Source organism: Drosophila elegans, unplaced genomic scaffold (assembly GCF_018152505.1).
Source record: "Drosophila elegans isolate 14027-0461.03 unplaced genomic scaffold, ASM1815250v1 contig_183, whole genome shotgun sequence".
NCBI lineage: Eukaryota > Metazoa > Arthropoda > Insecta > Diptera > Drosophilidae > Drosophila > Drosophila elegans.
In genome coordinates this window covers 7,899,398-7,925,164 of record NW_024545550.1, presented here as the reverse complement: position 1 = coordinate 7,925,164, position 25,767 = coordinate 7,899,398, and the positions used below count along the sequence as shown (strand labels likewise).

General features: G+C 43.3%; 5 protein-coding genes across 6 annotated transcripts; 3 read left to right on the top strand and 2 right to left on the bottom strand.

Moving 5' to 3' along the window:
• The first annotated feature begins 624 nt into the window (after window positions 1–624).
• LOC108144803 (kalirin) lies at window positions 625–6,881 on the top strand. Of its 2 annotated transcripts, XM_017269927.2 has the most exons (7): window positions 625–1,039; window positions 2,192–2,323; window positions 2,416–2,749; window positions 5,801–5,887; window positions 5,948–6,052; window positions 6,115–6,246; window positions 6,340–6,881. In XM_017269927.2, exons 1-7 carry the CDS (start codon window positions 762–764, stop codon window positions 6,796–6,798), a joined length of 1,527 nt encoding a protein of 508 aa, XP_017125416.1. In that variant the 5' UTR covers window positions 625–761; the 3' UTR covers window positions 6,799–6,881. The 2 variants fall into 2 exon arrangements, with proteins under 2 accessions (XP_017125416.1, XP_017125417.1); XM_017269928.2 differs by lacking the exon at window positions 2,192–2,323.
• Window positions 6,882–11,879: 4,998 nt separating this feature from the next.
• LOC108144727 (alpha-amylase A) lies at window positions 11,880–13,538 on the bottom strand. The gene is made up of 2 exons (XM_017269824.1): window positions 13,332–13,538; window positions 11,880–13,271 (listed from the first exon to the last, which is right to left on the bottom strand). The coding sequence occupies exons 1-2, from the start codon at window positions 13,506–13,508 to the stop codon at window positions 11,964–11,966; spliced, it is 1,485 nt and encodes a 494-aa protein (XP_017125313.1). The 5' UTR covers window positions 13,509–13,538; the 3' UTR covers window positions 11,880–11,963.
• Window positions 13,539–17,809: 4,271 nt separating this feature from the next.
• LOC108144830 (alpha-amylase A) lies at window positions 17,810–19,468 on the top strand. The gene is made up of 2 exons (XM_017269967.1): window positions 17,810–18,016; window positions 18,077–19,468. The coding sequence occupies exons 1-2, from the start codon at window positions 17,840–17,842 to the stop codon at window positions 19,382–19,384; spliced, it is 1,485 nt and encodes a 494-aa protein (XP_017125456.1). The 5' UTR covers window positions 17,810–17,839; the 3' UTR covers window positions 19,385–19,468.
• A 158-nt stretch (window positions 19,469–19,626) lies between these two features.
• LOC108144115 lies at window positions 19,627–20,338 on the bottom strand. Its single transcript, XM_017268757.2, has one exon. The coding sequence runs from the start codon at window positions 20,336–20,338 to the stop codon at window positions 19,760–19,762; it is 579 nt and encodes a 192-aa protein (XP_017124246.1). The 3' UTR covers window positions 19,627–19,759.
• A 2,047-nt stretch (window positions 20,339–22,385) lies between these two features.
• Window positions 22,386–24,561, top strand: LOC108144193 (chitin deacetylase 8). Its single transcript, XM_017268858.2, has 3 exons — window positions 22,386–22,615; window positions 23,123–23,847; window positions 24,269–24,561. Exons 1-3 carry the CDS (start codon window positions 22,394–22,396, stop codon window positions 24,516–24,518), a joined length of 1,197 nt encoding a protein of 398 aa, XP_017124347.1. The 5' UTR covers window positions 22,386–22,393; the 3' UTR covers window positions 24,519–24,561.
• The last annotated feature ends 1,206 nt before the right edge of the window (window positions 24,562–25,767 follow it).

The window sequence follows — 25,767 nt, the reverse complement described above, 5'->3', positions numbered from 1 at the left end:
AAGCCAATAAAATGTAAACAATTTGACTTGTGAAATTCGCAAATGCAAATGACAATTATCTGTATGAGATCATCACTTTAGAATTTAGTGCCCGTACGCTTAAACGTTAAATGAGTTATATAAGAGGGAAATGCATTCAGATTTTTGTGTTTCTGCACAATAACTATGCCATTTGTGATTTATAACTCAATTTGGATAGTGCCCAAACCCGATAAACCAAAACAAAAGCCAACCAGTTTGCTTGCCCCACAAAAGTTCAAGGCAAACTAACTATAGGTTTCGGCCATAATAACAGTTATTGCCCCCACTAATTGATATGCAAATATGGAGAGCCATAAACGATTAAGTGGCATTATAGCCATGATGAAAGCAAAAGTAATACAGACATTGTTGGCCTATAGAATTTCCAATGCCAGACCAGAAATTGAAATGGTTTTCACAGTTTCCAATTGTTTTTTGATGTTTACAAACAAAGTGTTCGACGCGTGGTCATCTATATAGGTTTTGATATTTATTTGTTTATTTTTATAAGAGAATCTGAAGAAGAGAGAACGATCGAGTACGAGCTTTTAAAGCTTTTTCACACACTTTGCCAATGCTCAGAGGAAATTTTGCTCAGTCGAGTTTTGCGTTTGATTCGTTGCGGATCGGTTTCGGAATATTTGTTGGCCATATAGAGTACTCGTTTTGCCATCGATATGCGTCGAATTCGTCGGCGGTTAAGTCTATAGATAGCTGTGAACAAAACAAAATCAACTATTATGGAGTTGACAACACTAACCTTAAATTGGTTCGATGTGATTTCGGTGGCGCTGACATTTCTTGTGATATTTCTAGTGCAAGTGCTCAACGTTTATTTGCATATACTCGACGATAATGCGGATAAAACGAAGTCGATCGATGTGGTAGATAAAGCCTGTGTGAAAGAATGTCCCCCACTGGAGTCGCAGAGTTCACTTATAGCAACCACTCCTCCGAAATCGCCGACATTGGCCAACGGCAAGTTGGAGAAGCAAATAAGTCTGCTGGATAACGATAGGTAGGTAGATAGCTGAGCCCTAACCCACTGTTTACCACTGTTTTGTTTGAACGTGCCTCTCCATCTGACAGCTGCCCACTGTTTTTCCATCGAATTTAATGTCCATTATTGAATGTCCGACCTTTGGCTTGTTTCACAGCACTTACAGTGCGTATACGTGATAAGATAACGTATACGCCCCAGGTTATATTTAAGCCTTTTCACGGTAATTGATGTCGGGAGGGGCTGAGTTCATGACATGCACTATAAACATGTTACCGAGATAATTTACGCGACTGATTACAGATAAGAAATGTATTTTTAACTTAAAGATTTTAGTTATTTTGCACGGGAAGGAAGTTATCAAGGCATTGCATGTATAGTAAAGTTTTTTACGGAGGAAGTGGTTTATCTAAATCGTAATTGGGTTCCCAATATTTCGTCATAAATATTTTGTTTATGTTTTGTACTTAAGTTTGCACTTCATATTTGAGGTTTTCCCCTAGGCAGTCGATAACTGAAGCCACTTAATATAAGTTATATATAACTTGCTTTAAATTATATAAACAAATATACTAGTATTTTTCCTTTAAAGTTTGATTTGTATAAAAAATGTATAAAACTTTAAAGGTTAAAAAAAAGTTAAATGTTGTGGCAACACGCATGATTAAAGACGCATTTAAGAAACAATTTTGAAACCAATATAAAGAAGTATAAAAAATATTTAGTATATTAAAATATTAACGTTTTTGTGATAAGTCTTGTGATCAGCTTTTGAAAAGTGATCTATTAACTTTACTCAAAAACACTTTTGAAAGTCTTGAAGCTCTGTGGCGCTGATAATAATTATTAAAAAATTGCCGGACTTCCAATTAAAGAAGTATTTAAAGGTTTATGCTACATTTGATTTCTTATATTTGTATTTTCTGATAAGTCTTGTCTATCCACCGAAAAATTGGTCATAAAAACTAAATAAAAAAGGACAGAAAATAACTTTTAAAAATTGCCAGACATTAAATACATTAGAGATTTCAGGCTTTCAATTAGAGAGGTACACATGTTCAGGTTTATATTTAATTTTCATATTTGCATGCTACTATGCGCAGCACACTTTCAAGTGTTCCTCATTCACGGCTTGTTGTTCTCGTGTTTTCGTACTGTTCTGTTTTCCAGCGGCATCTCATTGGGTTCCATCAACACCTGTTCAACAACTGCAGCGAACTCATCCCCAACATACCGAACACACAATGGCTTCCACTCTTTTCCCTCGCACACGCTCAGTTTTGAGACTCTGGGCGATGAGTAGTAAGTACTACACATGTAACTCACCCTTATTAGCAGTTAAATGGTAATTGATTGTGTAACTAACCTTTGACCTTGACCTACAATTTGCGCAGCCACGAGGATGAGGATACATTGTCGCTGGAGAATCTGTTTCCCTGCGATCAAACCGAAATCTATGCCTCCAAGAAGATCAGTTTCATAATTGACGAGCTCATCCAGACGGAAGTGAACTATGTGAATAACCTGAAGAAGGGACTGGTAAACTATGGCAAGCTGAAGGATGTGGAGGATCTGCCCGAAGGACTAAGTGGCGAAGCGAAGCAGAAATTGCTGCTGGGAAATATCGAGGAGATTCTGGAACTTCATGAGCAGGAGATTCTGCCACTCATGTTGCGCAACCAGCGGGATCTCAAAGGTCTATTCGATGAGTTTGCCATACAATTCGAGGTGAGTTGAGGGGAGCGCAACGAGGGGGTAACAATGTACTGCGTGGGATGGGTTCATTAGCCAAAATCGTGTCGTTTAGCCAAGTAGCCGTTGGACAGGTTCCGACATCTCATCTATCAAAATTCTTTTGTCTTCCTAAGTGCCTAATTTCAACCTCAAATATTTACACACAGCGGAGTTGATATTTATTTCTTGTGCCAACTTGACACCTGCGATTGGTGTCTCGTTTCTTTATTACCTTTTGCTTTGTTAGGCATTTTTACTTTTATTATTTTTAAACCTGAGCATCGTGTTTTAATGGAAATGAAGCTCGATGTGGGTTATGCAAACTCTGTCAGAATTTAAATTGATAATTGGTTTTTTTTTTTATTTAATTTCATGTATTATATTTTTGCTCACACCTGGCTACAAGTGTGTCACCAAATTCATTCATATGCCGCAGCGTGTCTTGTATAAATTGAATTAATGGTTTTCACAAGAAATATTTACCCCCCAGATCATTTGCAGAATGACGAATGGGCTGGCTTAGTGAAGTCCCCTGATAAGATTGAAGTAATAATAGAAATAAAAGCGCACACACTCGGGCACAAAAGCTCGCACTCAGTTACGAAAATCAGTTGGAAATTGCCAAAGCAAACAGACATTTTTTTGAATGTATTTCATGTCTGGGCTGGGGTTTCATTTGCCGGCAGCTGACGTCATCGCTTCTCGTGGGGAGAGTCAACAATTATAGCTATGGATATAGCAATAGGAATACCCAAATCATCTCGTTAAAAGTACTCGTTTCGGAATGATTTTTCGGGCCACTAGAGAGTGGCCATGTGGCCATGTCGAGTCGAGTGTTGACAACGCAAATGATCAATTTAAATTGAAATTGTCTGAGGCCTGTGGCCTGTGAAATTCTTCGTCGGTCGCAATTCTCTTATGTCATTTCCAAGTTCCCAGAAATCCCGAATATAAATTAAGCAAGGAGTACAGTAAGCGGAAAAAATGTTTGTCAGTTTGCAAAGCAGGTAACATTCTTGTTGAGCGCCCTGAGGATTTGGCATCTTAATGTTCGACAGACATGCTAAGCCCCTGGGTTCTGATTTATGCTCTTATTTTTGCTTCCTTTTGCCCGCAACAACCACTTTGCATTCTTTCTTTTTTTTTTTTTTTGCCTCAAACCAAACAAACATTTTTGAGTCAGAGGACCAGAGTAAGGCGACAATTTGGCTAAATATATCATAAAAATGTTCAAGATTTGTTTATACATATTTTCTAAAATTTTACTTTTCCCTGCCAAGTTTTGGCAGCATGATGTATAAACAAAAGACGCGCACACACAACTTGTTGATAAATATAAACCGATGTTATGGATTTCCTCTCAGACTCTTCGTCGTTTTGCAAATTAATGGGGCTTTTCACAAGCAATTGCCAAATCGATTAGTTCTGACATCAATTGATGTTGCGGCTGGAAAGGCCTACTACTATTGATTAATGTTTGGACCTTGTCCAGCCGGAGATTTTGAATTAGTTTTTGGTCTTGAAAGCCCACAAATGCCAGAAGAAGCAGCCATAAATAGAGTCGCCTTCATTTATTAATCGGCTTTAAATGGCCAAAAACATGAAGTGACAAGCGTGTCGATCAGACTTCTCACCATCAAATCGAATCAACCACAATCGCAAAATCAATTAAAAGTTTTACCACATTCGGATGGCTATTTGAGTGGTCCAAGGGGTTGGGGAATTTCAGATTGATGCAATCGATTTGGCGATCTGAATTCTAGAAGACGATTGCTGCCAAATAAACAAACCAAGATGATTTCGATGGGGAAGCCTCTGACGGCTATGAAATGTATTTATACAGCTGTGTTCAAAAGAATAATAATACTACTTAAATAGTTAATGCAAATCACTAATATTTCTTCATTAAATAAAATCGAAAAATTTTCAAATACATTCATGCAAATTTATTTATTTATAGAGCTGTTATATAAAACAAATGTAATGACATCAGATCTTATTCTGTTTGAACTACTATTATTTTGAGTGCAGCTGTTAAAATTGGAAAAATTGTGTATACCAACAATCGTTTTAAAATTAAAAGCAATAACATTAAGCCATCTAAACCATGTTGACATTCTTTTTTAAATAAATATTGTAACATTCGAATACTCAATCAATATATATATTTTATGCATTTTTTCAGCTGTTAGTAATGTTAAATAAAATGTCGTAAGAACTCTTTTTTTTCATTTACTTCTAATATATTGACTACAGCTGTACAAATTAGTAAGTGATTTAGTGGTTTCAATTTGAATATACCAGCTGTCGCTTTATAATAAAAAGCAATAAAACTAGTGTAAACTATATAAATAGCCCACACTTTTCACCCATAACAAATAACTAAATTAGGTGGAATGCACTGTGGATAGGAATTTGATGCTAATAAAATGCCCGCCCACCAAAGAAAATTTCGCAATTTGCAAAACTATAGATTGTCACCTTTTGCCCGCTTTCAGACGAGGCGACAATTGTTTAAGGCAGTCATTTGTCCGACTAAATCGCATTAGACATGCAAAACCCAGAGCTCAAGGCTGGATTCGGAGGGAAAGAGAAATATTATGGCTCAGCCCGCAGGGAGATGATTATCATATCATCTAAATGCAGAACTTCGAGCTCTGATTCCGCAGCCGGGCGGAGCTAATGAAATTAAAATGGAAAGGAAATCGTTAGACAAGCAATTTTCTTTGCAGTTTGCACTAGTTTCGGTTTGGGAAAACATTTGCATTTGCATTGGCATTGGCCACACAGATAGCGACAGGAATTTCAAATTTTTGGCTTTGCCAAGTCCGGAGTTACGTGACTTAAATGCTTAAGAAATTATGATTTCGCCACCAGGCAAACCTCGCATGTGTTTGTATATATATATATATATATATATACATATATGATATATAAAGTGTGAGACCGAAGCACATGGCCAGACACAAAGGTTTTCCAAGTTTCGGTGAGGTTAACATGGGTTAAGATACATATATCATACTGTTTTTTTTTTTTTATTTTCAGAAAAATCGCTTTTACTGCTATGTAAGCTTCACCATGGGCAAGAAATCTTCAATGCAACTGCGCCAAGATAATCGACTGTGGTTGCAGGTGAGCACACTTTTATATATTTAATAATTGCTTAATTGTAATATTTTAAAACCCATTCAGACATATCAAACATTAATAAAAGACAAGCTGGGCATCGACAGCTTCCTAGTTCAGCCCATCCAAAGACTGACCAGATATCCTTTGCTCCTGCAGCAATTCATATCGGTAGGTGGTTTTTGTTTAATTTGTATGTATAGATTTTGATAAATATTTTTTGCATATTCCAGGAATTCTACAAAAGTGGAATTAGTTGCAAACCTGTGCTGACTGCCGTTTGCAAACTGGAGACGCGAATGCGACGGGCTCTAGATGTGGTTAATCAGGCCGAGGAGATCCCCAATATCGAGGAGCTCAATGAGGTGGGTAATCCTGGAAGTAACTTTCTAGAAATATATTCAACATATTAAGCATGTTTCCAAAATCTAAATATCTTTTGTTATTTTCTTTCCCAGTTGGACCTCCTGCAGATGGGAAATTTCCGTCGGTCGACGGAGTTCGATGCCCAGCACTTTCCCACCCGGAAAAAGTACCGCTCGAAGGTGTTCCTGTTCGACCGCTCCCTGGTTTGCACAGAGGTGCGCAAGAAGCGGTTGGCCTACCGGCACCACTTCAACTGGGAGCATGTGGAGCTGCAGAGGCCACTGGACTCGAGTTCGGCCAATGCCAACAAGATTATCAATCTGTTGGTGAAGCAGCAGGAGGGTGGGGCCAGTGCCAATGCCAGTGGGAAGCGGGAGGAGTACTCCTTTGTGGCTGCGGAAGCAGCTGTTGTGAAACAGTGGCTCCAGGCCACCCACAAAATCATCGAGATCGCACGGAATGAGCACGCCCGCAGAAACACCTTCAGCCTGCCCATGGATCTGGTGCTTGGCGTTATTCTGGCCATCTGGCTGATTTGGCAGTACTTGTAGTGCAAAATCATGTCCTATTTCCCATACCAACTCACACACAACTAGATCGTAGATATCTAAGAATAAAGCTAAGTTATTTTGTATTCCTTACGTTTCATTTTGTGTCCTCGCTGCTTGTCCGAGCGTAAAATAAGCTTGCTGCAGTCGCCTGACAAGTTTCTCATGATAAATTGCCTTTGCAGTGGCCAAGTCCCATCCTGTCCTGTTGTCCTCGTTGCCTTGTTGCACCGAAATGTAAATAGCTCTTCATCTTTTTCGCCTGCCACACAAGGCACTTTCGTACAGTGACAGTGTGTGTGTGTGTTTGTGTGTGGCAGCCACCGAAAAATGTATGACAAATCTATTCGTTTAGAATTTATGACTGCTCAACGCAGGAGACTCACCGAAGAAACCAAGTCACGGTCTACGGCAATCTAATGAACCATGGCCAAGGATGTGAATATGAACTGCTCAAGGCACTCATGGCTTCTCCGAGTGTGTTATAATCAAGTTTGTGTGGTTCTAAAATATGTTGAGTCCTACATGGGAGTAAAGAAAACACAAAGTTAAATAAATGTGTGATAAGTCTAACAAAAATATTCAAATATTATTTAAATTAAAGTACAAACAGTTCTATAAAATCTAGCTAGGCAATATAAAATTATTAATTTTTTATCTGTCTCATTTTTTTTGTCACAGAGATTGTGATATCAGTAACAGTCTACAATAATTTTATTAAAATGTAGTTAAAAAATTATACTTTTTCTTTTTCTCTGGTCCTAAAAGTATGCTATACACATTAGCAAATCCTCTCAAAAATCGGCATATAATAAATATAAAATAATTAAATCATTTCCGCACTCTCCAAAACCACTGTACAACCGACTTCGATTGAAAGCAAATCAGAAGCTGATTTCCCACATTACATGGCCTGATTATCCGGTCAAACGATGGCAAAAGAAATTATATTGGTAAGGGAAAACTGGCCTGGCAAATTTGTTGCAAGTTCAAAGAGCTGGCCAAAATAAAACAACAAAAGCAAAAATGCACTAATGAAGTTAAGCAGGACATGGGTGGATGGGTGTTTGTCCCATCTGGCTTCATCTGCAAGTCCTTGGGTGTGTGTGTATGTGTGTGTGGGGTGTATTGGTGTTTGTGCTTGGGATGTGACAAAATTTGCACAAAAGCAATTTGTTAAAAGGGCACAAAAAATAAAACGCGACTCCCTTGACATCTGGCTGCGGGGGTTGAAGAATTTCCGAATTTCCCTCCACTGCGAGTTGCTGTCTAAGCAAATTTTGGTCGCTATTTTCCCATCTTCCTTCATATATGAGCTCGCTGTTGGTTTATTATATTATGTCATTTATGTTGGCATGCCGCCATCGCATCCGCTTGTCGTTTGCTCAAGGGATAAAGGATGTACTGGGTGTACCAAGGATAAAGGATAATGCCCGTGTTCCTACCAGGCAGCTTAAGTGTATTAATGTCTGTCAAGTAGTTGTCACAAAAGTGATGTGTATGTAAACGATTTGACATTTTTATGAGCCAAAAAGTCGCAGAGCTGAAAAATTACAACGAAGCAGCTCTCTTTGCTTTTTCAATATTTCTGGGCCAATGGCTCTCGAGATGCTTTTAATTTTTTGTCTATGCCCCTCACGTAGTTTGTTCCCACACGCTCCACATGTTTTTTAAACTAAATGCATAATTTCGAACAACACAAACGCAAACGCAAAAGAAGTGTGGAAAAAGAAGAATTTTGGCAATAGAATTGTAGAATGCCAGGGGCATAATTTATTTGAATTTTTTTCGGGGCACGTCGCCAGGACTGGGAGGACGTCGAACGAATTTGCCAAGTAATTGCACAAATTATTGCACGTAGGCGGGCAACACATGATGGCTGGGCGCCACAGATGGCACTGGAAGATATATCCTGCCCTCCCCCACCCCCCTTCATGGTACATTAAATTAACTTGACATATCCCCGGAATACTGGGATACTACGGGCCACAACTGTTGCTAATTTTTGCTTAATATGCCCACACATCCACTGCTCCATTGGATTTGTGCGTATCCAATTCACGCCTCAACGCCAGTTGTTGTCCCCAATCCATCGACTATATCCATCTACATGCGAGTATATTCCTTTATCTCCACCACAATTGTGTTTCGCATGGCCATCCCATCATGTAAATGCAGCACAACACTTAGGCACGCATCCAGCACACATCTTCATCCATCCGTCCAACATTTGCCGCCTTGTCTCCGGATTTGCGATTTGCGATTTGCGAATTCGTTTAGTTCTTTTGCTCCGGGTGCTTGAAAAAGTTCAAATTTCAGCTGCGAAATGGCACGTGAAACAATGTGCTTTTGGGGTCGGGAGTTGGAGTAATCGGATGGCAAACAGTGGGTTCGAACTCACTCTTTAGGAAATTTGAATTGTTTGGTTTTTGCTAAAAAATATGAACATATATTTTTCTTTGGCCGCGACTTAATTTAAGGTCATGATCTGTTTTCAATGTAAAACTTTAATATTATATAAGTCTAGTGCAAGGTCGATTAGCTTACAGACTGTATTCCCGAATCATTTATTGAGGGCTATCAATTAGGAACTCCATTTTAATGCGTCAAATAAAAATAAAATATGGAATAAATATCATTATAATTACTTTTAATTTTTGATTAAGTTTCTCGATTAACAGTTTATGTACTACTTTACCATATACTTGTTTGTTGATCCAAAAAAATTGTATTTCATCCCACTGTGCCGGTTACGGTGGCACAAATCAAGCAGAGCGACAAATGCCCATGCGAATGTGTGAATTTGCCGACGATGACAACTGATAAAAGATCGAATTGCGCATCTGAATCCCGAGGAGAGTTCCAGGACACGTTCCGCAAAATGGGCATGGGAATGGAGTGCAGTGAAGGGGGAGATGGAGACCCTTAAGACCCCGTGTTAGGCATAATGCCGCCCCGGCATTAGATAAAAAACAAAGGCATGTAATTTTCGGGGCATGGCCTGGAGCCACAGGACGAGGCGAGCAGCGGAAACGGAAACGCTCGATAATCGCACGGAGTGCAGCGTCATGAGTGGGTGGGAAAATTGAAGGGGTGGCAGTGGGGAGTTGGGTGGCTAGCACGTTCAAGCATGAGGTTCCTTCCTGATGCCTGATAATGCGGGGGCGACGAATCACGTAGGGCTGGGGTAAATACCCACTCTCCCATTGATAAATGCCGTCCGTTAAGTGGCATGTTTTGGGTTAAATGCGGTGTAAAATGTGCTAGCCCCCTAACCCCTAATGGCATAAAAACATGGCACTGAAAAAATCCAGAGCCATAAAGGGGATTACTAAGCCTGCAAAGTAAAGAACTCATTTAATAGGCCAGAGATTTGAATTTGTGGTTATTGTAAATTGTTGCGTTTTGGTGGTAAACGCCTATAATTGAATTGAGTAAGCTTGTGATTTTATTGGTTAAGATCTGGACTGGCTATATGTTGACTAACTATTAAGTTAAAAAATAGTTTGCCAAACTAAGTCAATCTGTGAAAAAATGTAACTTTTTATTTAGAAATTTAAGGAAATAAGTTTTGAGCGATCTTATGTCAAATTCATTTTTTTATTGGGGATTCAAGGGTTGGGAGTTCTAAAGCGGTCAAATAATTTAAAAAAAATTTTCCCTGAGTGTAATTGAAATAGGAAGAGGTAACGGTAACTCCAACTGAATGACAGTTTAGTTAGCAGTCGGGACAACAAGTCGCAGTTTGAAACCTTGAAACTGACAACATGGCATGCTGACGCAAATAAATCGCCCATCGTTGGCGTACCTGACGCGTCAACATATGCTCTGCGAAAAAGCAAATGCAGAGCGTTTCTGGAGGCGATCGGGGGATTGGGGATTGGCTGGAGGAACCGCTCAGGCCGTGTACATACATCTTGCTTACAGGACGCCAAATTGAAATTTAAAACGAGAAAACCAATAAAAAACAAGTAACACAGACGCCACCGACGGGCGGCAATACAAATTGCACTGACGACAGCTGAAAGGCCACCAGGATCCACAACCCCATCCACATCCCCGCCCAGAAATCAGCCAGGAGGCAGCCGAAACCACCCGATCCCAAATGCAATTCGCGCCCGGGACCAGCATACAAATGCCTTCAGCCAAAGGATAATATAATGCACGCTGTTGAAGAATAATGGTCCTGCCAGAAGACAACGTCGCCAACGTCGCAGTCCAAGGGACTAAGCATGTCTGCCATTGCCATACCCCTTCCAAAAATAAGAAGCCAGGATCCAGCAACCAGCATCCAGGATCCAAGGAGCGGACAATAACGATGCCGGCAACGGCAATGACAGGCAATTTTAATAGAATCCGCCGCCGGGTGTGGGGATACGGACTTAACTTGGTGCGTGCCTTGGCCTCTTCTCCCAGGACACGAACATCCCGGACAGCTTCAATTTGCACCACCAGCCTACGAGTTATTCTCAAGTCCTTCTGTATGTTCCAAGGATGGGGTATGCTGCACGGGGAGGATGGGGTCTGATTTATGTATGGCTAAAGTCAACAATCAATATTCAAATTCGCACAGAACCTGTTGAAAGCCATCTTCCTTTTTAATATGACATGTTCATAATAAAAGTCCAAGTCTTACAAGGTTTAGTTCCGTTGGCTCACCACATTAAAATAAACCAACAATATAAACCACAAACCCTTTCGAAATCGGATCTATGCAAGAAACGTTATGGTCTTAGACGGCTGCTTTTAAATCACTTTTCTGCAAAAATCAATCCCAAATTACAATACCAACATTTTAACGCAGACTTTCTGAAGTCTAAAACACAAACCTTTTTAAAATTGGATTTTTGTAAAAAACAGTATTAAGTTTAAAAGAGCTACAAGTTCAAGAAAAACGAAGCGCAATCAAAAATGCACACTTAAGCGCAGATAAGTATGAATTCAAACCATAAGCCATAAGTTTTCAAAATAATTTTTGTTATTAATAACCTGAGAATTTTCATGAAATCGAATCAATGGTTTTAAAAAGCAATCGACAATATATGTAAATAGGACTGTATCACCGCAAGAGTAAACAAAGTGAATTAATAATCTCGTCACATATATTTTTTAAAAGAAGTAATGTCAATGAAGTGAACGGGCTGCGGCTCAATCCCTGGCCCAGTTGCTCACAACTTGGAGCCGACGTGGATGGCCAGCACACCGTCGAGCTCGGAGGTGCCGATGTAGATGCTGGCGCGTCCGTCGGATCCCACGGAGACGCTCTTTCCGGTGCAGGAGGAGCCGATCTTGGCGCCCGAGATCACGTCGCAGTAGGTGCCGGCGGGCAGTCCCGTCTGCAGGGAGCTGTTCAGGTCGTAGTTGTCGTTGTTGAAGGCCACGAAGCCCCTGCTGCCGCGGCTGAAGGCGATCTGGTTGCTGCCGTTGTCCCACCAGTTCTGGATGCCGTCGGATCCCACTGCGTTCCTGAAGGCCACCATGCTGTAGATCTGGCGCCAGCGGTGCTCGCACACCCACCCGCCGCCGCAGGAGAGGTCGCTGTTGAAGATGGGCGAGGCGATGTTGTGGCCGTCGGTGGTCGGGGGTCCCTGGTCCGTGTTCGAGAAGGAGAAGGAGGACATCACGCGCGGGGTGCCGAAGGGGTGCGCCAGCATGAAGGCGGAGGCCATCTTGTACTGCTTGGGCACCTTGTAGGTGAGCACGTCGGCGCCTCCGGCTCCATGACCGCGCTGGTTGTCGTGGTTGTCCACGAAGACCAGGGAACGGTCGGAGGCGGCGAAGCCCCAGGCGGTGCCCCAGTTCACCAGGTACCGCAGCTGGTCCTTGCCGCGGAAGACCTTTCCGATGGAGTCCGAGTGGCGGAACTCGGTGATGGCGCCCAGGCCGGTGTACTCCGACTTGCTGATGGCCTCGCCGCCCATGTCGATGACCTCCTGCGCGATGTAGGCCCTGGCTCCCGAGGCGAAGCCGTGGTCCGTGTTCAGGTTCTTGAGGCGGCCGTAGATGGCGCCCAGGTCCGCCGGCCACATGTGCTTGGCGGCGTCCACCCGGAAGCCGGCCACTCCGAGGTCAATGAGGTGGTTCAGGAACTCGGCCACCTTCTCCTGCACGTAGGAGTTGCCCTGGTTGAGGTCGCGCAGGCCGACCAGCTCGCAGTTGCGCACCTGGTTGGCGTCGTTGTAGTTTGTGATGGCGCACGTGGGGTTGAAGTCCAGCGAGGAGAAGGGCACTGCGGGGTAGCTCTTGCTGCTGGGGGTGGCCGTGCTGCCCCCAGTGCCGTAGGTGCCTCCGTCGGCGGCCATGTGGTTGAAGATCACGTCCACGTAGATGCGCACTCCCGCCGAGTTGCAGCGCCTGACCATGCTGGCGAACTGCTCCTCGTTTCCGGAGCGGGTGACCAGCTTGTAGGAGATGGGCTGGTACCGCTCCCACCAGGGGCGGCTATCCTTCACGGCGTTCTCGTTAACGGGGGACACCTGTTAGGGAATGTCTCTCATTCAGGAGTCCTTTCGGGGGGAAACTAGTGCCACACTCACCTGCACTCCGGCAAAGCCATTGGGACCCAGGAAGTTCTCGCACTCGGCGGCGATGTCGTCCCACTTCCACTCGAAGAGGTGCACCATGCCACTGCGCCCGGAGGCGTAGTTGGTGTCGAACTGGCCATTGGCCACCGCCAGAAGGACGAGGCACGCAAGACTCTTTAGCAGGAACATGCTGGTTGTAGGTGGAAGCGTACTTACACTCTGATTGGAAGTCCATCCGTAAAGCTCTTTATATACGGGAAAATAGTATAGTGATTTGTGACTGGAGGAGATCTTATCGCCCCCCAAGGCACTACGTTCTCGTGCAGTGCGCTGATTAAGTCTTGATTAAAAAGTCTTATCAACATTGAAGACAGACCTATTGACTGGGGGCTAATTATAATAACGTGTAAACATCGGGACAGTGCATTCTGACTATATCTGGCTCCATTGGGGATTTATTGGCCACTTAACTTCCGTGCCACCGGCAGCGTGACCAGTGTGAGCTTTGGCCCTAATGGTCAGACCCCTTACTTACTTCCGTCTTGCGATGGACAGCAAATTTGTTACATTGCTTAGGACCGCAAATTTGCATTTCGTTTTCTTTGAGATCTTAATGCCATTTCAGTCAAATGTTAATGCCGAAATGGTATATAGTTTGACCTGACTGTTTATACACCCAAATAAAATGTATCTCATATATAATATTTTTACTGTCCATATTGATGTTGTTCTAATTATAATTATCTTATATTGTTATATATTTATTTTATTTACTTGTTTGTTAATTATAAATGATGGTATAGTTTATAAAACTAAGGCTAACATAAGAGGACATAGTACAAGCCTTCGACTATTATTGTTTTACAAATAGAATATATTTAAATGTATTTGGTTATACGTACTTTATAAATATACGATTAATTATACGTTAAATATACATGAAAAATTATAGTTTATATTAAATATTTTTGTAAACTGGTAAATATCTATTATTAGTTCAATTTATGATTTGCTTATCTAGGTTGCTATATTTTTGTGAAAAATAAAATAAATCGTATCAAGTATTAAAAGATAATGTCCGTTTGTGGTCGATGAAATTTCATTCATTTATTGCGGCTGCCGAAATATCTTTTGATTAGCCCAGGAAATGGCACTGGTTGTGGGCCATAAGAATACAGGTCATGCAGCCCGCGTATAAATCCCGGCAAATTCATGCATGACCCATAAAAGCAACCGGAGTACTCCGGCACTCCACGAACATATTTCCTATTTATGACTGCAACTTTTCGGTCGGTTCGGGTGGGGTGTAAAAATTTCAACACGCTTTCACAAAAATTGCCAATTAAGCGCATTTATGACTGCAACGCGGAGGGAAAATGTGTGTGGCATGCAGCTAGGCGGGGTTGGGTAGGGGTCACCAGCCCCGGTGTTGGGGTCACCACTCCTCAGCACTCCCCCAGTGGAAACAGTGTCTGGCCCATAAACATCCTTAATGCGAGGACGTGTGCACTCCGAAGACGCTCGTCGGATTATTAAGAAACAATGAAGCCAGGACGTCGCTAGAAGCCATAAAAGCGGACACATAACGCCCGCTTTATGGCGCAAGTTAAAACCGGAAACTAAATAGTTGACACCGCGCGGACATTGACCATCCGATGCGGATGCGGATGCGGATAGGTATAAGGCGGAACTTAAGGGGGGCGGGAACACTCGTAAAGCTCGGGTCAATGACGAAAACATAATTTGTAATTTGAATTTGCTCCGTGTTCGAGCATAAGCAATGAGCTTGGTAAAATGTCCTTCGTTGTTGTCCTTTGGGTATCACGGATTCCGCTCGCGTTTCGGTTATGGCGCATACAATTCATCGGGATTTGTGATTGCTGCTGCAGAAAGGGATCTTAAATTGCAACGACAGACAAACATCTCCAAGGTTTAGCTCAGTCTTCGTAAAGCAGTACCTCTTTCAAGCATATATTTAAACAAAAAGACACGTAAACCCCTTTGTTAAAATCTCAAAAATAGAACTATATATATTTATATTTCGTTCATCAATGTTATAAAAATACACATATTGTGAAATGGACTATGTTTCAGTGTAAATGATAATTTTTTGAAGTTATATGCAAATTGTTGAATTGTCCGTTTACTTAACATTAAAAAATGCATTGTGGCTAAAACTCCAAAAAAGAAAGTCGAATTGAACAAAGCTTAAGAAGTCGCAGTCCACTCTTTAAATACATTTTTTTTTTTTAACATTTAATTTAAAGGCAGTGCCATGTTCAACATTCTAAAGGTCAAGTTTTCAAGAGTATAATAATAATAATAATTTTTTAAATTAGGTGAATGTGTGTGACTTCTGATTTATTTATATATTACAAAATAAATTTTTTTAGAAAGATTAAGAAATCATTCGAGTTAATTATACTACTTGCAAGATGCTAATTTATAAAATGCGTTAATCTCTAGCAAATCGGAACAGACCACTTATAAACTCGTGGATTTCTTGTCTTCCTCCCTGCCGTCTTAGGCCAAATGAAGCCACAATTAACTGGGCAATGAATTGCCCAAGTATACCCCGCCCCCAGATGGGATTCAACCTATATTAAAAAGTGTCTACATGGGTGGTTACTTGGTCGCGGGTTAAGCTATTGGCTTTGGGGAAAGAACCACCTTCGTCTTTGGCAGATTTATGCGCTTATCACGCAGGCGTCGCCGCTTTTATGTCCCTGTCGTCGCCGTCTGCCGGCCATAAATGTCCTGGCCCGAGTCCTGCTCGCAAATTTGCCATTTTAATGCTCCTCCGACTTCGAATACTCGGCCAGAGCTTTTCAATTCCTCTGCACACATACCTGCGAAATGGCTTAGGCTCATCCTTCGCCCTTCGTGACAGTTTTTCATTACGCACAAATCCTTCGGGCATACACAGTCACATTAAAAAAGGATGTTGACTAACAGCCGAAAGCGAAAAAACATGAAAAACAGCAAAGACAGGGGGATGTGTAAGCAAACAGGGAGCTGAGACTGCTGCAGTCTTAGGAATTTCATAAAAATCGTTGCCGGCTTATCGCAGCTTTAAGATGTCTGCATGTCCTGCGGGTGCTGCTCGCATGTCCTTTGCCCTGCGACACTTTCAAAGTGACATTATGCAACTTTGAGCGGCGGCAACAAGAACTGCAGCTATCTAAATTACCCAGAGACATCCGGCATGGCAGGACGCTCCTCTACTTTCCTCTATGCTCTGTGCTCTATGCTCAAGGATCAACAGGAAGCGCCCCCAAGGAGTCTGACTAGCTCCATGTGTTGCACTTTGCCTTCTCTTTTTTTTGGGTTTCCCATTTTCCTTATTTCATTTGGCACTGCGACAGGAAGGAAGTGTGAGCATGCAAAGTTAAAAGAGAAGAGGTCCTGCATAGACGGAGATAAGTTGAGCAGCAGTCGCCAATTAATGCGTCCTACTGCACGTGTTGGCATTCCGCCACTCTGCACTCCACACTCCAGAGTCCAAAGTCCATAGTCCAGAATCCGGAGGATCAAGTGGCCGCCAGTCAAGGCCAAAAGTCACGTATTCCTGCCTGAGTTACGAGCGATGAAGCCGGATTTTCGGGTCGAACACGGTGAGATACTTGGTTAAAGCGACTAAGAAACGGCTCAAGCTTAAAAATTTAATTGGTTAGGTAAATCAGAAGTAAGCCACAGAAATAAAATAAAAAACATTATAAATTGTTAATTACGAAAAATTATTACTTAAATACACACAAAAAAAAAACAAAAATTTTAGTTTGGAAGAATTGTCTGGAAGATTAACTACAGACACAGTTAAGGTATAAGTATTAATTAAATTCTAAATAATATAACCTATACATTTTCGTTGATTTCTATACAACTGTATGTAGTATATGGCCAATTATGGCAATGAAAAATCTAGAACAAATATTTTTATATATACTTTGTTGTTAGTATATAGGACTTTAACTCTTTAAGTTGTCAATATCAATATTTATATAACTAATATAAAATAGGTTGGACAATTACGTTTATATAGTTCTAGTGAAATATTTAATCGCATTGCTATTAATAAAGCTCAAAGTTGGACTCAGTTATTACGTATTTTCAGATAATATGCAATATTTTATAAAATTCAAAGAATCATAGTTCACAGTGGACACGCTTCTAGCAACCTGAAAGTCAAGTGGCCAATAAATCGCCAACCCCCCCTGATATCAGAGGAATCCATTGTCCAATGAATACTTGATAGAGAAATAAACAAAATAAGCCTGCTAACTAATCATCTGCGAAAAACCAGCTCCTGTCTACCCGTCTGACCGAAATGTCGATAAGGCAAACTAATCGCGAATCGCGTCGAATTCTTACAAAAGAGCCCCTAAGGGGGCGATTAGATCTCACGCAGTCACAAATCACTCATCAAGAATTAGCAGCAGTGGGGTCAACATCCACTATATAAAGAGCTCCCTGGACGGACTTCCAATCAGAGTGTAAGTACGCTTCCACCTACAACCAGCATGTTCCTGCTAAAGAGTCTTGCGTGCCTCGTCCTTCTGGCGGTGGCCAATGGCCAGTTCGACACCAACTACGCCTCCGGGCGCAGTGGCATGGTGCACCTCTTCGAGTGGAAGTGGGACGACATCGCCGCCGAGTGCGAGAACTTCCTGGGTCCCAATGGCTTTGCCGGAGTGCAGGTGAGTGTGGCACTAGTTTCCCCCCGAAAGGACTCCTGAATGAGAGACATTCCCTAACAGGTGTCCCCCGTTAACGAGAACGCCGTGAAGGACAGCCGCCCCTGGTGGGAGCGGTACCAGCCCATCTCCTACAAGCTGGTCACCCGCTCCGGAAACGAGGAGCAGTTCGCCAGCATGGTCAGGCGCTGCAACTCGGCGGGAGTGCGCATCTACGTGGACGTGATCTTCAACCACATGGCCGCCGACGGAGGCACCTACGGCACTGGGGGCAGCACGGCCACCCCCAGCAGCAAGAGCTACCCCGCAGTGCCCTTCTCCTCGCTGGACTTCAACCCCACGTGCGCCATCACAAACTACAACGACGCCAACCAGGTGCGCAACTGCGAGCTGGTCGGCCTGCGCGACCTCAACCAGGGCAACTCCTACGTGCAGGAGAAGGTGGCCGAGTTCCTGAACCACCTCATTGACCTCGGAGTGGCCGGCTTCCGGGTGGACGCCGCCAAGCACATGTGGCCGGCGGACCTGGGCGCCATCTACGGCCGCCTCAAGAACCTGAACACGGACCACGGCTTCGCCTCGGGAGCCAGGGCCTACATCGCGCAGGAGGTCATCGACATGGGCGGCGAGGCCATCAGCAAGTCGGAGTACACCGGCCTGGGCGCCATCACCGAGTTCCGCCACTCGGACTCCATCGGAAAGGTCTTCCGCGGCAAGGACCAGCTGCGGTACCTGGTGAACTGGGGCACCGCCTGGGGCTTCGCCGCCTCCGACCGTTCCCTGGTCTTCGTGGACAACCACGACAACCAGCGCGGTCATGGAGCCGGAGGCGCCGACGTGCTCACCTACAAGGTGCCCAAGCAGTACAAGATGGCCTCCGCCTTCATGCTGGCGCACCCCTTCGGCACCCCGCGCGTGATGTCCTCCTTCTCCTTCTCGAACACGGACCAGGGACCCCCGACCACCGACGGCCACAACATCGCCTCGCCCATCTTCAACAGCGACCTCTCCTGCGGCGGCGGGTGGGTGTGCGAGCACCGCTGGCGCCAGATCTACAGCATGGTGGCCTTCAGGAACGCAGTGGGATCCGACGGCATCCAGAACTGGTGGGACAACGGCAGCAACCAGATCGCCTTCAGCCGCGGCAGCAGGGGCTTCGTGGCCTTCAACAACGACAACTACGACCTGAACAGCTCCCTGCAGACGGGACTGCCCGCCGGCACCTACTGCGACGTGATCTCGGGCGCCAAGATCGGCTCCTCCTGCACCGGAAAGAGCGTCTCCGTGGGATCCGACGGACGCGCCAGCATCTACATCGGCACCTCCGAGCTCGACGGTGTGCTGGCCATCCACGTCGGCTCCAAGTTGTGAGCAACTGGGCCAGGGATTGAGCCGCAGCCCGTTCACTTCATTGACATTACTTCTTTTAAAAAATATATGTGACGAGATTATTAATACGCTTTGTTTACTCTTGGGGTGATACAGTCCTATTTACATATATTGTCGACTGCTTTTTAAAACCATTGATTCGATTTCATGAAAATTCTCAGCTTATTAACTGAACAGTTATTTTTGAAAACTTATTGGCTTGAGGAATTATAATATGACAAGACTGATAATGAAGGTTGCGTTTAATATTTTCTACCCAGTTGGAAGTTACAAAATATGGTTTTGCACAAAACGAGGTGAGAAAGAGCTTAAGGTCAAACAAAGAAAAACGCACAGGATGTGGCCACAATGGAATCCTCATTCCCGAGTCTGCTGCCTCCTCATCTCCTTGTTCATCATCATTTGCAGCCGGCTGATCACGGGCACCATCATCTGGAGGCCCAGGTGCTGCTCCAAGGTCTGGCTGATCTCCAGATGGAGGGCCTGCTCCAGGGACTCGCTGATGTTGCGCTTCTCGACGATGTCCACCTGCGGCACCTCCAAAGGATAGTTCGAGGGGCAGGTGAACACCAACTGAAGGGCAAAGCCTCCCTGCTCGCCCGCTCCCGAATTCGCTCCGTCCTCGTAGTTTTGAGTGGCCAATGGAACCTTCAATTGCAAACTTGGGCGACGGGCCAAAACCACGTAAGCCAGGCCCAAATAGTGCATTGTTCGCACCTCATTTTCCTGCAAATTCCCGAAAAACCTCGCTGCCCTCACAGCATCCCAGTTGTCTGGTGAATCCCGCACCACAACTTTTCCGCCATCTCCCCGCTTAATGTGCCTCATCCTTGGGTAATTTTGAATTTTGACTATTTCTTTTTTGTAATTTTGCTGCTTCCCCTGAACGTCTCTTCCTACTCCACCGAAATTATTTGAAATGTAATGCCAGGCCATGTCAGCAGAGGCGAACAAAGTTGTAAGCCGAGATTTGCATAGTCCCATCAAAGCAATAACAGATGGATGGAAGGCTATCATAAGATTGAAGATCTCTGGGGGCTGGTGGTTGAAATGAAACAACCGCTGGTGAATTTTCAATGCTCTACTTAGAGCAACAAACATTGTTCGTTGATTTTATGGTATTTTTCTAATAACGAAACGAAGTTAAACAGCGAAAAAAGTAGTAATCAGTAGTAGTAAAGTAGTAGTAGTAAATAGTTAAGCCATATTTAATTTAAACAAAAGGCATTTAAATCAAATAGGATATGTTTAATCTAATATTTTACACATCAAAATATTTGAATATTAAATCATTTATTTTATATGCACTGTATTATTTATTATGGTTTAAATTTTAATTTAAATATTATATAAAATATTAAATTCAATAGTCAGATATATATTTTTTTTATATTCCATTTTTAGTGTAGTTATAACTAGAGAAAGTTATTAAAAGCATTGAGTATTTGATATAAATCTATGCAAAATAATAATAGAAGTTGAGTGTTGGAAATATCATGTTAAGTGAAAACATTTTTTTGCAAAGTTTCAAAAGCACAACTACTAGAAAACCAAAAACAATCTTCAAATTGACATACCCTTCTTAAGTAGGGCATCAGAAATAAAACCAGTATATACTTGTGCCATGAATATGCTCGCATTAATACCCTCGCCGCAAATTGAGTTTGTTCGTTTTGGCTGATTTGATTAGCCTAGATTTGCTGGTCTCAGTGCTATGCATATTAGTTGTGTGATTATCGCGAAAATTGGCAAACAGACGGCGTCAGAAACCACCACCCCCAAATAGTTTTCAGCTTCAGACGTGCGTGCGAATTTTCTCTTTGCCTTCGGCACTTGGGAAATCTTCCACGCATATGAGTAACATTTTTATTGGCCTCGAGAAATTTGCATTTTAGAGCAGTTTTCGGTCACGTGAGACGGTTTGATTAGGCCACATGTGTCGCTGGGGGGTGGGGCTTTCATTTGGGTGGAGCTTTCCCTTTGATTTCACACTCCAACGCCTTCGCATAGTGCCCTTCCTAATGAGCGATGATGAACGAGGAGCCATGTTCACCTCGCTGTCAATCAGGTTTCAATAAAGTAGTCTCAATCTTCATTAGCATGGAAAGCTAAGGATGGATGTACTACGAAAAACCCTACCATCGAACTCACTCAAACATGTTGCATTGCCCCTACAACGGAGCCGAATGCTTTGGGGCCTTTCCACCCACTTATCCGCCCGCTTTTTCGAGGCTCCTTTCGGCTGGCTGGCGGTTGGCTGGCTCTCCAGTTCGTTTGGGCCACGTTTGAGGCTCCTCCATTGAGTTGGTAACGCCCCGGAACGTGACCAAATCGCTTTCGGGGCGGGCTCGCCAAATAATCAGGCAGAGGAAGTCGTGTCCCCCCGGAATACTTGCAGATTTTCCCTCAATCTTGTATTGACTTTTTGCCTCTGTCGACGGGGATTTAAAGAAACCACCACTGTGATTTTGCCAGGAATGGGGCTTGCTGCTTTGTTTTTGAGTGCAGAGCTTCCTGTCGCTGTTGTGGAAACTTTCTGAAGCACTTGTTTACGATTTGAAGTGCATTTCTGGGAGAGTGGCTGAGAGTGTAGGAAGGGGTCTGCCATAATTTGGACTGCAGTCTGCGCCCATCGATTGAGATTGCGATCTCCGGCCAAAAGTGTGAAAAGTTTTCCACTTCAACTTCGGGCAAATCTCAGCTGCCAAGTTCTTTGGTTATGCTAATGAGCCAAACTTTGGCCACTCCGATCGTTGGCATGTCTATAATTGAAAGTTTTGTCTATTTTCGGTTGCTCTATTGGAGTGCTCTGCGGATGGAGCAAGGTCACTCGAGGGAACCCCACCCACCCATCCATCCAAAGACACACCCAGTGTCGAACAAGCAAATCATATTTGGAGCCCCAATCGTCTGATAAGATATCAACTTTGTTGAAGGTTATAAGAGGCCCAATGAGCATCGCTGGCTGAGCATTGAGTTTGATTGCCCGGCATGAAGTACTCGACCTTGCTAGTTCTGGGTCTCCTTTTGGCCCTGGCCCTCGGTTGCCAAGCCAAATCAAAGTCCAAGTCGAAGAAAAAAAAGCAAAAGGAGGCGATCCTGCCACTCGCCGAATCCTGCAAGGCGGCCAACTGCAAGCTCCCCGATTGCCGCTGCTCCGATGCAGTTCTGCCCATATCCAAGTTCCAGGGAAAAGAAAACGAGATTCCGCAGGTGAGAAGGGGAGAATTTTGTACATAACTACTTTTTGGGTACTAAAATTTGGAGGTCTGTTATCTAAAAAGGTTTTCTTAACCACGACTATTAGCACTCTAAAAGTGTCAGAAAAGAAAAAAATCAAATCCTTTATGCCCAATTTTAATATTAAATAATTTAATAGAAAACGTTTTTCTTTTTTTTACTTTTGGATACTACAATTTTGAAGTTCTTCATCCAAATAGGACTGCTTTCCTTCGACTAAACATATTTCAATTTAAAATGTTTGAAACCAAAACTTCAAACCTTAAATTTGGATTATTTTAGGCACTAAAGACTTACGATTACTATAATAAAACAGAAATTGGTGTGATATTTCTAGAAAGCATGAACCGACATTAAAAGTTAAAAGTATTTATCTTTCGATGTCATTACAATCTATATATATATTTTAAGGAACATTTTAAAGTTTTATTTAGTTGAAACTAAAATGGGTTCAATTTTCTGACTTTTTCTTCACCATAGTTCGTGACGATTACTTTCGATGATGCCGTGAATGCCGTGAACTACGCCCAGTACGAGCTGCTCTTCGAGGGACTGGTGAATCCGGATGGCTGTGGGGCAGCCGGAACCTTCTTCCTGTCGCACGAGTACACGGATTATGTGCGGGTGAATGCCCTCTATAGGGCTGGTCACGAGATTGCCCTGCACTCGGTGACCCATGGCGATGGTACGGATTACTGGCGATCGGCGGATGTGGCCACCGTGGAGCGCGAATTTGGAGCGCAGTTGAAAATGCTGGAGGCCTTCGCCAAGGTGGATCCCAAGAGGGTGCAGGGAATGAGACTGCCGTTCCTCCAGATCTCGGGCAACAACACCTTCGTGGCAGCTCGTCGTCTGGGTCTGAGCTACGACAGTTCCTGGCCCACGCAGCAGTTCAAGGACCCGGCCATGTGGCCCTACACCCTGGACTACAAGTCGCAGCAGGACTGCCAGATCGGTCCCTGTCCACAGGCCTCGATTCCCGGACTGTGGGTCAATCCCATGGTGACGTGGACCGACACCGAGGGCTACAGCTGCTCCATGATCGACGCCTGTGTGTATCCGCCGGAGGACGACGTGGACGAGCTGTTCTACTGGATGCTGGAGAACTTCAACAGGCACTATCTGGGCAGTCGGGCGCCCTTCGGAATGTATCTGCATGCAGCTTGGTTTTCGCGGGGTCGCAACTACTTTGGCGCCTTCAAAAAGTGAGTAAAGTTGGGTTTAGAGTATATCACAGTATAATGGACTGAGAAGCATTCATTGTGTAGGGTCTTTAAAAAACTACATAGCAATTTAAAGCTTGAATGCTTTATATAGATAGTTTAACTCAGACATTTGTGAAATGCCAACCACATTTTAAGAGCACCAAATTTTAGGTATACATTTTCAAGTCATAGGGGATTACTGTGCCCTTATAGAGGACAAGAGTTCAAGAATACTTTTACTACATATTAAATGAATATTTCACTGCCTCTGAAGAGAAAGTAAAGTTTAAAGCAATGAGTTTAAAAACAAGCAAATCTGTTGTAATTTACCTTACTTTACCAATAGAATTTAAAAATACTTTTATTTTGTCAGGAATCCCTCCTCATAATATTTTCCCTTTCTCGTTTTTAACCACTGCAGATTCATCAACCACCTGAACACCTACCCGGATGTGTATTTCACCGGCATTTCGCGGATGCTGGAGTACGTGAAGAGGCCCGTGCTCGGAGCTCCGTTCAAGGACTGTCCCGAACTGCCGGAGGCGGAGTGCCGGGCGGTCCAATGCCGCGTCCAGAAGATGTCCACCGGAGAGGAGCGCTACATGAGCGTGTGCGACAAGTGTCCGGCCGTCTATCCCTGGCTGGACAATCCTCTAGGACAGCAGCAGTAAGCCCGCCAGCCATTGGCCAATAAAGAGTGTACACAGAGAACAATCAATATGATTTTCTATTGGGTAAATGATTAAATTAGCAAAATTATCACGGTTTGATAAATCCTACTTACCTTTTTATTTTTAAAAGACTATTTGCATCTTGTGACCCGTTTTTCAAATTGTTTTAGACTTAGTTTTATTTGTTTTTATATTTTGATAATTGGCTTAAAACTGGGGATGAAGTAAAAAACGAGCCTTTAAAATAAAAATATCAAATAAGTATTATTTTCGGTTTTTGTTGTCCTACATACTTTTGTAATGCTTTTGTTTCCCGAATTCGTTATTCAATTTGATCTGATAAATTTGATAGGTTTTTCTCTTTGTGTACTTTATAATGAAGCTGCCATGTTTTTTGTACGTGAAGCAGTTGACATTTCCCATCTCTAAGCCAAATTTACAGTCGCCACACCACCGACATCGCTGATAAATGAGCTCAAATTATGTTTCTGGCCGTGAGACGCTTAATTAACTCATTCAGCGGAGCAGAGCCCCCGAGTGTAGTCATATTTCATGGCCTCTTCGTGAATTAATGCGCCAACTTCCGGACCTGAATCCTGTTTTGGGGTCCTGGTCCTGTCAATGCAGCTGCTACCTGTAAATGACGTTCGACCGTCTGGCCAGAATTCGGTTGCATTTTTGTTAATGGACCTCTAACTAATGACAGCCCCCGGGTTGCATATCAGTCAGAGTTTGAGTTTAAGGATGAGGATGTGGTTGAGGATCCGCCGGAGTGGGTCTCCTGTCCGGCCGCATTTTGCGGTTGCTGTCGCAAATTATGTATGCGGTTAGCCGAGCCATCTCGTCCCCGGGGTAACGTTCTCGTCCAGAACGGAGGCGGGTTGAACATGGAAACGACCACAACATATTGGTTGATAGTTGACCAAGGAGCGGGTGGAGCTTTAGGCAGGCAATTCTACCACATACCCTGAATCAAATGTGTTAAAATGGTCCATGCCTGAAGTGCTGGTAGGGGCTACTGCCCTCTTTGTATAGAAATTTCCCGGCTGGGGTTGCTGATGACTTAGGAGGCACTCAACAACACCCCAAGCAGCAATATTTATATGTGGTTAAGTTATGTGGGATATTGTAAATGAAAATATTCACCGTTTAAACTGACTTAAAGAGTTTTACTTACTTTTAAAAAAGAAATCAATAAAAGGGAATGCTTAATTACGAGGTTGTATTTTGAATGAATATTTGGAAAGCC